Source organism: Merops nubicus, unplaced genomic scaffold (assembly GCF_000691845.1).
Source record: "Merops nubicus isolate BGI_N331 unplaced genomic scaffold, ASM69184v1 scaffold30246, whole genome shotgun sequence".
In the NCBI taxonomy this organism is placed as follows: Eukaryota; Metazoa; Chordata; class Aves; order Coraciiformes; family Meropidae; genus Merops; species Merops nubicus.
In genome coordinates, this window is record NW_008617413.1 from 1,032 (window position 1) to 11,492 (window position 10,461).

Genomic DNA, 10,461 nt, shown 5'->3' on the forward strand with positions numbered 1-10,461 from the left:
CAGGGCAGAGCAGAGGGGCAGGATCCCCTCTCTCCATCTCTGCCCACGCTGCTCTGGATGCAGCCCAGGATGGGATTGGCCTCTGGGCTGCCATGGCACATTGGGGCCTCAGGACAGCCATCTAGTTTTGTTCTCCTCTTCAGACACTTGTTTTCACATCATTCATTACAAAATTTGTTGAAATTGGATGTGAAGCTCAAAACCCAGCAGCAATACACATGGGGACACGGTGGTTCCAAGAAATCTGACTGGAATTTGCAACATTTGCATCACATTTACAACCAAAAAAAGTCATGCCAGGAAAGCCCATTTCTGTTTCTTTTTGACTGTCCTGCCAACACCAGCATTAATACAACAGCAACACATTTTAGCATTGAAGGGAGTTCCATGAAAACTCACTGACTGCACGTCATGCTTCCTACTCTGAAGGAAAAACAGTTTTGATGGGGTCTGTGAGTCTTCAGTGCTTCATTCCAAACATTTGTCATCTCACTAACTACCCTTTGCTTCTGATTAATGCAATAACTTCTACTCAATAGATCCACAGTCCCTGAATCACCTTTTCTAGTTGATAAGAAATGCAGTTTTTAATTGATTCAATAACACTTGGACAGCTGCTAAGTACCTAAAGGTTTTGAGACACTGGTATTACAGATGGTAAAACAGAAATAATTGGGCACCTTCTAGCTGTCATATTCTAATGACTTTCATTCCAACCACAAATACTCCACAGCCAAGTTAAGGAAGAGCACTCACTGCAGCTATGGCACCATTAGAGGCTCCTGGAGCAGTCCTGTGCATCAAAATGTGTCTTGGGAAGCAAAGTGCTGTGGGATTTGCAGCAGCCATGCAAAAGCCACTGAACATAGGGTGTAAACACATCCTCACACCTGAAATCTCTCTTTTGGCAAGCACTCTGAGGCTGAGGCACAGAGAAATGAAAGAGGGTGAAGCACTATTAGGATGCTTGCAATGTATCTTGAAAACTTGCTCCCCATCTTTCTCCACGTTTATAATCTATGAATTATAAACCCCAGTATTTTTCAAGTGTTGCAAGTCACAAACATGAAAATATATATATTTTTAAGTGAAAAACCAGTGACACAGTTACATCAGTTTCAGAGAAAGGGCTAGCAAACTAAAAGTGCTGGAGTTGCAGCACAAGAGCTTGTATTTCCAAACACAACTGAGACAGCCAAGATACTTGTAGCTTAATATCTCAGTGCACAGCCATTAAATCTTTGAAGTAGGTTTTAAAAAGGAGTCAGTCAAATTTAACAGAGTTTCTAACTCTATCCTGTGAGTTCTGATTCTCCCTCCCTCATTTATCTGATAAAGCATCACACTGTCATCACAGCAACTGCTTGCCAGCCTATGAACACCATAACATCAGAAGGTGGTCACAGTGTGGTCTTCAGCCCCACAGAAGGAAGAGGTATCAAAAAATATTACTATTATTTGTCTCCTGGAGACACCAAAAGCTAATTGCCTGAAACTGAGATGAGATACCTTCTGCAGACAACTGAATATGCTCTGCAGACACTTTCTGTCCCTCTCCAACATCCAGAACATGACCATGTTATGTCAGTAGAAAACCTCAGAGCACAGAGGAGTTACATGCAAGGCATGAAATGAAATCATTTCACTGAAGTCTAACATGCAGTTTGGGACATCTGAACTTGAACTACCCTCATCACTCACAGAGCTAGTGAGCAGAACTTAAGATGGGCCAAATAGCTGAAATGCAGGGAGGAAAATGATACCCTTACTGCTGCAATGTTTGATATTATGACTTTATTAAGCTTCAGCACACCAAAACCATCTCTATGCACCTGAAGAAAATGTGGTAAACAGATGTATTTCCTGCTAAAATGGATTTGTTCAAATGGACAGAGGAAGAATCAGCATTCTTATAAAACTCTATGCATAGCAGAGACCAATTCAAAGAGGAAAAAAAAAATATTAGTACACAGGAACACATTTTTTCCAGTGAAAACCCTGAAGGGAAATACACAATGTACTGCACTGCACGCTCCCTCTGTTCTCTTCAGCATAACCACACCTGAAATGTACATAACCCTCTGTGGAGAACTTAAATTAGCTGCTCAGTCCTAAGAAAAGAGACAAAAAAGCACAACAGTGTTCTGCATGCAGGGAACAACACAGCCAAACAGCCCATAGCTGAGTCTCTTGGCCTTTACAGCACTCTGCTGCAATCATGCACGCTGGAATGGTAACAAATCCCTTTCCTTCTGACTCACCTGCTGGACTTTCTGTGAAGACTGTTAAGGTCTGTCCTCCCACACTTTGCAAAAGGAAGGGATGTTCCCTGGGTGCACTGACTGAGGTGGGTTTTCCTCCAATATCACTGATGCTGGCCAGCTCCTCGTTGAGGGTGAATGACACCTAACAGCCACAATTACCACAGGGTTACTACACAGTTACACACCCTTGGGAGGCATGGGGAAAGAGAGAAAACACAAGCAGCACTTCACATTTCCATTCCAAAACCATAAAGATGGGGGGAAAATCTTGGTTTTAAAGATTTAAATGTTTTAAATTTAAAGCCTTATTAGGCTGATTCTCTTTGAAATGCAGAATTGAAAGGTTTTATCTGCTTAATAAAATTTAGTGAGCTGTTCAAAAATCCTCAATTACTTCCTCCTGAAGTCAGAGAACAATTTGTATTTGCTTATTAAAATGTATGGCATAACAGGTTTTCAGACAGTGCTCAGCAGGAGTACTTTAAAATGTTCCACACAGCCAGCTGAGCAGCAGAAAAAGTGCTAATGTACCAAACAAAGTGTTAATAGCCCTGGGACTCCTGAATTGCAGCTCAGGAGAGGTTCAGACACTGCTCCTTTGCTAGGTCTACATGCTCTGCCCCACACAGGAGCTGAGGAGGTACTGGGGGGACTGGGGAACCAGAATCCCCAGCCACAGGACACAGCAGGAAACCTGAAGAGGGGGATTTCAGGCAGCTCAGCTCCAAAGGGACTGCAAAAAGAGGTTTGTGGCTCTCATCAGTAGAAAGATCTTGGTGTGAGGCTCACAAAATTAGGGAGGTTGGGTTGTACTGCAGCCTAGAAGAGTCCAACCACAGATCCAAACCTCCAGCAGAACTCATCCTGCTTATTCTAAAACGAGTTGGGCCACCTTATCAAATGCCAAGAGCAACTTGTTTCCTTCCCATTTCTTTTTGTCCACTGTTTCTTCTAATTCAGGGACAGACTTAGGTGGCATTTTAAGTATTTCTATCTCATGGAACCTTCCTTTTTTTTACTTTTCCTGTAAAAGCTACAGGAAATTACTATCATTCACTTGAGGCTGCTAATAAAAGCACCTTTGCCACAGAAAAACCTTCAAGTGGTTTTATACTTAGTAGGACCAAAGTCAAAATATAAGACAGAGAATAATTCCTGAATTTGCAACCCTCCATCTCCAGCCTCCTTTGCTTTATCATTATCCTCCTTAATTCCCAGTCTTTTGCAGGAACACATCTCAAAAAGTTTAGAGAGGTCACTACCACGACTGCTGCTTACTGATGGGTAAATAAATTTAGGGAACAAAGAGATCTGCTGAAAGCCCTACAAGAAATCTATGGGCAGAGCTACAAACAGAATTCTCTCCCTCTGACTCTGTGGTATAATGGCTCAAAATAAAAAATATATGACATTCAAAAAGAGCATGTTCTAAACCAACTTTTAGAATTCAAAGTATAACACATCCAAAGCCTTTGTATTTGGGAATTACTTACTTCTGTTCTTCCTTGATTTCTGCAAAAGAAAATATTTCATGTTTTAGTTTCCACAATCTAATTCCACAAGTTTAGTTTCCCCTGATAAAAAAAAAAGCAAATTCAAGTTCTAGTTTTTGTTACTCATTGTCCCTTCTGAAGGGCTCAAGTTTGTTTTGCTATGCTGATGCCCAAGACTAAATGGGAAAAGTCAGCAGGTGAGAACAGAAGCAGCAAAACAGAAGATGTAAGTCCAAGAATATGATCCAGCTAGATGTGCATATTTCTGGGGTTTCACAAGTCAACCATCACATAATGGGATACAGCCACTCCCCAGTGTAATTTCATATCATTTATATTCATAATTACCACACAATCAAGGACTGTTCTAGCATCAGAGAAATATGCACAGTGTTTGCAAGAAACACTATCATGTAGTGGGGTTTTTTTTAATAAAAAACCAAAATTTTGCTGCAGGTAATTTCTAAGGATTATAACCAACACAGGGACAGTAAAGGCTTACTTGGCAATCCTCAGTTTTCCCACTTCACCTCTTCCTGAAGCTTTACTCCACTGTTGTGACAAGTATTTGGGGACCTAAGAAAAGGAGACAGATTTCAAGAAAAGCAGACATTAAAATCCTATATAAATTGTGCATGTCTGTATCCTTTAAATGCCTTGACCCTGATGATGTCAGAATACAGAATGAACTAAACACAGCACACAACAGAGGATCACAAAATGGATCATTTTTGTGGCCCTCTCCTGGGCCTGCTCCAACAGCTCCACGTCCTCCTTGTGCTGGGGGCTCAGAGCTGGACACAGACTCCAGGGGAGGTCTCACAGGGCAGAGCAGAGGGGCAGGATCCCCTCTCTCCATCTCTGCCCACGCTGCTCTGGATGCAGCCCAGGTTTATGGTTGGCTTTCTGAGCTGTGAACAGACACTGCCAGCTCATGTCCAGCTCCTCATCCACCAGTGCCCCCACGTCCTTCTCTATAGGGCTGCTCTCAGTCTTTCAGGAGGTATCTTTTAAGGAGATCAAGATCAGGGTGGATGAAGCTTTGAGTAGCTTGATCTTGTTAGAGATGTCCCTGCTCATGGTGGGGGGGTTGGACTAGATGAGCTTTGGAGGTCCCTCCCAGCCCAGACATTCTATGATTCTATGATTCTTAAATTAGAGAGTCCAAATAATTTAATCAGGTAAAACTATACCTTCAATTATTCATATGAAATTATCACCTCTCTGGGAAAAATCCAACACAAACAATCAGGATGATGAGAAGTTAGGCAACTACAACTCAGAGACAAAAGGTGCTGTTCAGATTTTGGGAACCTCTCACATCACTGAGCAGCAAACCACAGCCCCACAGCCACCAGATGTCCACTCCTCCAACAGCAGAGCTGCCTCCCATCACTCATTCCCACTTTTCCACTGTACTGGGAGAAGTCTTTGTGCAGCTGGTCAGTGGTTTAGCTTCTAAACACTTGTGTGTTTTCCCTGTGCTGGGTTTGTGTTTGGTGGCTGGAACGACCATCCAGCTCCCCAGCCCATTCCCCCCCATGGCTGCAGAGAGCAGAGGTGAGTGCAGGGCCAGGAGCAAGCAGCCCAGCTTAACCCCACACATCCAAGGAAGAAAAGCTGCCCCAGTGATCCTGGCTCACCTACAGGTGAAATTCCTTCACCTACAGAGGTTTTGGCATCTGCCACAGCTGCCCCAACAGCTGGTGCTTCCATGAGCAGCCTCAACACCCTGCTGCTGCCACCGTGCTGCACTGGGGCTCCTCAGCCTCCCAGATGTGCCTCCCAGATGTGCCCCAGACCTCACCACAGGTCAGCACTTCTGTTTTTTCTGGAGGCAGCAATGCCAGGAGAACGTGTCCAGTGCTCAGCAGAGTCACCCTGGTGCTCCATAAAAGACCAGGTGAGCTTGAAGATGACAAAGAACTTTCACTCTGTGGCATCAGAAGGTTGAGGGTTTGCTTTGAACACCACGCTGCTGCTGAGGAACACCCATAAATCTGAACTCCCAGCCTGCCAGGACTTTACAAGGTGGCCTGTGTTGGTGGCTGCCACTGCCCTGCCCCACAGAGGAGCTCCCAGTCCAGCCCAGTACACCCAGCCTCAGGGAGGCACTTCAAGCTTCTCAGCCCCAGAGGAACAAGGAGCTTCTCTGCCTTGTCTCCTCCAGTGCATGGCACCAGCTCTAGCTGTGTCTGCCTGTCCTTGCAGGAGGGCAGCTCAGCCAGTCTGCAGGGCAGAGGGCAATGTTTGGCAGATTTGCAGATGACAGGTTGTTTCCCCCACCCATCAGCCACCAGAACCTTTTCTGTGATGGCTTTTTGTAAAGACTGAACAGGATAAATGTGAGAGTGGAGCAATCTCCCCCCTATACAGAAGCTATTCAAACAGAGCACCGTGGCACATCAAGAGATGGAATACAGACCTGAGGGACCAAAGACAATCTCACATCTATTTACAGCTAACTGAGATGTTCAAGGGATCTGGAAATGGCTGATATTTTCCAAAAGGAAACAGCTGAAAGCAGCCTGAAAGAAGCTACTACTTCCTACAAACCCCTTTCTTTCTCCTAAGGATGCAGCAGCCAGTGAGAGAACATCACCTCAAAGGCCTACAGCAGTCTCAGTGTCTAGCAAAACAGGGACTTGCTAAAGGCCAAACCATTTACTGTTCCAATGCCAAGAACTAAAGAAGGATTCCAACACAAAAATTCTGTCTCTTCTCTTCATCCCCTCACACACACCAGGAAAAATCTACATGAAACAATGTGCAGCAGTGTTGTTTACCAGCACAGCCAAGTTTACTCTGGCTCAGGGAGCCCACAGCTACTGAAAACATCTGTGCCCACACAGAAAAATGGTGTGAGACACAGCCAGTGAGAGAGGCACTGAGCCACACCTCTGGCATCTTCTCTCTCAAGCAGCAGAAGAGGGATTTTTCTCTTGCAAAGAATAAACTTATGCCAAGTTTCAGTGCACTGAGAGGGAGAAGAGCCTGTTTCAGGAACTTGCTGATAAACAGCACCCTGCAAACTTCCTAAAGCTCAAAGGGATTGAACAGTAACCTTGCATGTACCTGTTCTTCAAAAAATACCCAGGAAACATCTTGGTACTGGTACAGAGCACTTTCTTTAGGTCTCACAGCACCCCAGGAAGGGCTGCAGGGTAGCTAGAAAATCCAGATGTCCTCCAGCTGCTCAAACTAAACATCAGCCCAGGTTCCATAAAGCCCTAACACTGGATAGAAAGTGCAACAAATGCACGACAAGAGAACCATGAACTGGTACAATCTATTGATATCTCTTTTCCCCCCAGTTTTCAGAAGTGATAACTTCCTACAGCAGATTTCATGCCAGATCAGATATTTTCTTTCTAAAGCCAAGATAAATGCTGTGACATGTGCCCTGGCTGACTCAACAGCAGTATTATTATGTGCTCACACCTAATCTGTATGTAATTTATCCTTCCAGGTAATAAGGCAGACATACATTCAGCATGAGTGGACAAGGATTGAAGGACTCTCATGCTGTTAAAATCACTGACTTGCTGTATAATTTCATCAGACAGGGCATTTATTCAGACTAAGGGGTTGCAGATCAATCACACTTCTTTCAGCTGCATGGGAAACAGTCTCAAAGAGTGCAATTAATCACCTCTCTGCTGGCCTATCTGCAGTCAAGGGCTATGCACAGAGAGAAAAAGGGTTATGAGAGACTGATCAAAGGATTACTTCTAGGCACACACAGTTAAAACCAGATGGCAGTCTTAAAACCACATGCTAACTCTGCAGCTCCATGCTAAAGGTGTAAAAAATAAGGTGTTAGACACTGCAGACATCTTAATTTGCCACTTTTTTTTTTAACTTTAGCAGAATAAAAGTTTAATTTCTGCAGCACAATCTGTTTTCAAGCTCTTAACACTCCTTGAAAGAATGTACAGAAAACAAGAGGCACCTGTTTTTACAGAGCAGGGAGAATTTTCAAGAATTTTGGTCCCACAGCAGGATTTTGAAAATCTGTCCCACAGAAAGACTGATCTGTGGACAGAGCACCCACCAAACTGAAAGGCTGCTGAACATTTCCCAGGGAATTAGCCTTTTTTCTGGGATACACAGGGCAAGGACACTCTTCTCTCCAAGAAAAAACACCCAATTTAATCACATCAAGTCCTTTTCACACTGCTGTTTTCTTCTTGCTGCTCACACCACACAAATATCTGGGCCCCAGCACTCTGCAGGTAGTGTACAACATGGGGGTCCCTGTGCACATCTTCCAGCTTATTCCCAGCTTCAGAACAAAACACACAAGCAGCCCCTCTCTGTAATAAACTAATTCCAATTTTCTGTACAAAATTAAATCAGCTTTTTATACAGCAATCTGTATGCAGCACGTCCATCAGAAATTGAGGCTGATGTCAGGTTCTATATTTTAATTTTCCTCTGAATATACAAAAAAAGACATCCTATAAAGATATCACCTTTCTTAAACACAGATCCATGCAGTAGATTAAAATTTTTAAAACCCAAACCACTACACAGGGAGCAAGAAATGAAGAAATCTAACAGCTAACACTAAATGGGCTTCACTTTACCACAAGCACACAGCCAACAGTTCTTATCATATTTTCCTATCTTAGCTTTCAATGAAAACACAGAAAAAAATATATATATATTCCAGTTGCTCTCTGGGTTTGTACTAAAGCAACTCATTTGACTGCTGGCACTGCCTTTTACTGCTTAAAATACTCATCACTACATGTTTTTATTGCCTGTTAAGTAGTCTCTCTGGAATACTCCTCGTGCCAGCACAACCCATGCTAAAAAGAAGTTAAATAACTCAGGGTTTTTATTCCAGAAGAACTGATGGCTCTTTCTCTCAAAAAAAGGATAAATTCAGGCTTGTTATCCTAGCTAGTGAAGATAAAAATGCAGGTGCTCCACACTGTTATGCCTCCAAGTGTTTTGAAGGTCCCAGTAACAGGGATGGTTGTTTCCAAGTTCAAGTCTGAAGGAATCCAAAGGAAAAATCCCACACATCCCTATGGTCCAGCAACCTTGGAATATTTTTTTCTATTCTCAGTATTATACAAGACAACAGACAAATTTTAAGCTCATACCTTGTGCATGAAGGATTCCATTAACATTTACATGAGTTTTAGTCTGGTTCTCTCCCCAAACCAGGCAGCACTCTGTGCTCACAGAGTGGCACCAGCCCTGAGCACAAATGCACCTGGGAATTCCTGGCTTGCTTCAGGAAACACCAAACTGCACCAGCCTAAAGGACAAGGAGGTTCAGTGTCCTGCCCCCAAATCCAGCCCACAGCAGATACTTTGGGAAGAACAGGAGAGCAAAAGAAGCAAAGATATTTCCCCAGCATGTTCTTCTAACTTCTAAGATCTTTTACTCAGCCATCCTGGGGTATGGAAGCACATGAATTTTAAATCTCCCAAGCCAATTTTTTTCTCACCATTTGTCTAACAGTTTTTTTGAGCTTCTCCAAAGTTTTGACATTCACAGCTTCCTACCACAAGTAGCTACAAAAATTAACTGCATCCTGTGCAGAGCAGTACCTGCTTTGTTTGCTCTGAGGCCCATCAGATGAATGGACACATCCCTCATCCTTCTGTTCAGCCTGACTCTTCCCTATCCACCTCTGCCTGTTCCCTTCTTCCTTAGCCACTTGCAACAGCACTCATCACTTCTGATTGCCAAATAATCAACTTGCTAGCCTGAAAGGTAACCCCATATTTAGGCATTCCCTCCACTCCTCATTGCCCAGACCACCCCTGGTGCTCTCCTCTGCACTGTTTCCAGCTCCACCACCTGCTCTCCACACTGGGGAGGATGAGACCAGAGCTACACACACTGTCCTGGAATTCAGGACACAGGCAACACAGCCACAATAATATCTTCTCTTCTGTCTTCTTTCTCTTTTGTAATCATGCCTGAAGTTAAATCTGCTCACTTGACATGTGGATGACTCTGTAATAATAATATCATCCACTGAAACCCTAAATCTCCTCCTGAGTGACACCAACCAGTGGAGACCAAACTGCCACGTCCTTAGAATTAGGATAGATTTTTTTTTTCTCTGTGCACAACAGATTTTTCAACTCTGAATTTCATCTGCAGTTTATCATCCTGTCACTCGTTCTCTCAGGATCTATTTCTGCAGCTTTCTGCTGCATTTTCAGTGCCCTGGAGAAGCTCTTACCTTATTTGGTACTACCAAATAAGACAGGACAAGGGACAATGGTTTTAAGCTTGAGCAGGGTAGATTTAGAGTAGACATTAAGTGGAAGTTCTTTACTATGAGAAATACTGGCACAGGCTGCCCAGAGAGGTGGTGGAGGCCCCATCCCTGGAGACTTTCAAGTTCAGGCTTGATGCGGCTCTGAGCAAGCCCATCTAGTTGGGGCTGGCCCTGCTCACTGCAGGGGGGTTGGGCTAAGTGAGCTTTTGAGGTGAATTCCAACTCAAAGCATTCTATGATACTTTGTCCACACAGGTTTTTCTCAAGCTGATGGTCTGAGCCTGTTCCCTTTGTCCCCAGTGGAGAAAGAGGACTCTGCTGTTTCTCCCGAGGCAGCACAAATACAGATCTAGAAAAGCAGCAGCACATCCCCAGTGGACTAAAAGGGGGTCAGGCCACAAATGCCCACACTGTGAGCCTCCTCTCTCCTGAGCCCACGCTTGCTGTCGCCAG

General features: G+C 43.9%; 1 protein-coding gene across 1 annotated transcript; it reads right to left on the reverse strand.

Annotated features, from left to right (window-relative positions):
- Positions 1–2,261: 2,261 nt before the first annotated feature.
- On the reverse strand, positions 2,262–4,333 carry LOC103775678 (general transcription factor IIF subunit 2-like; the record flags this gene model as incomplete). The annotated part of the gene is made up of 3 exons (XM_008943147.1): positions 2,262–2,406; positions 3,758–3,776; positions 4,260–4,333. Coding segments are annotated over 3 exons (238 nt in total), but the record flags the coding sequence as incomplete, so codon positions are not given.
- Positions 4,334–10,461: the final 6,128 nt, after the last annotated feature.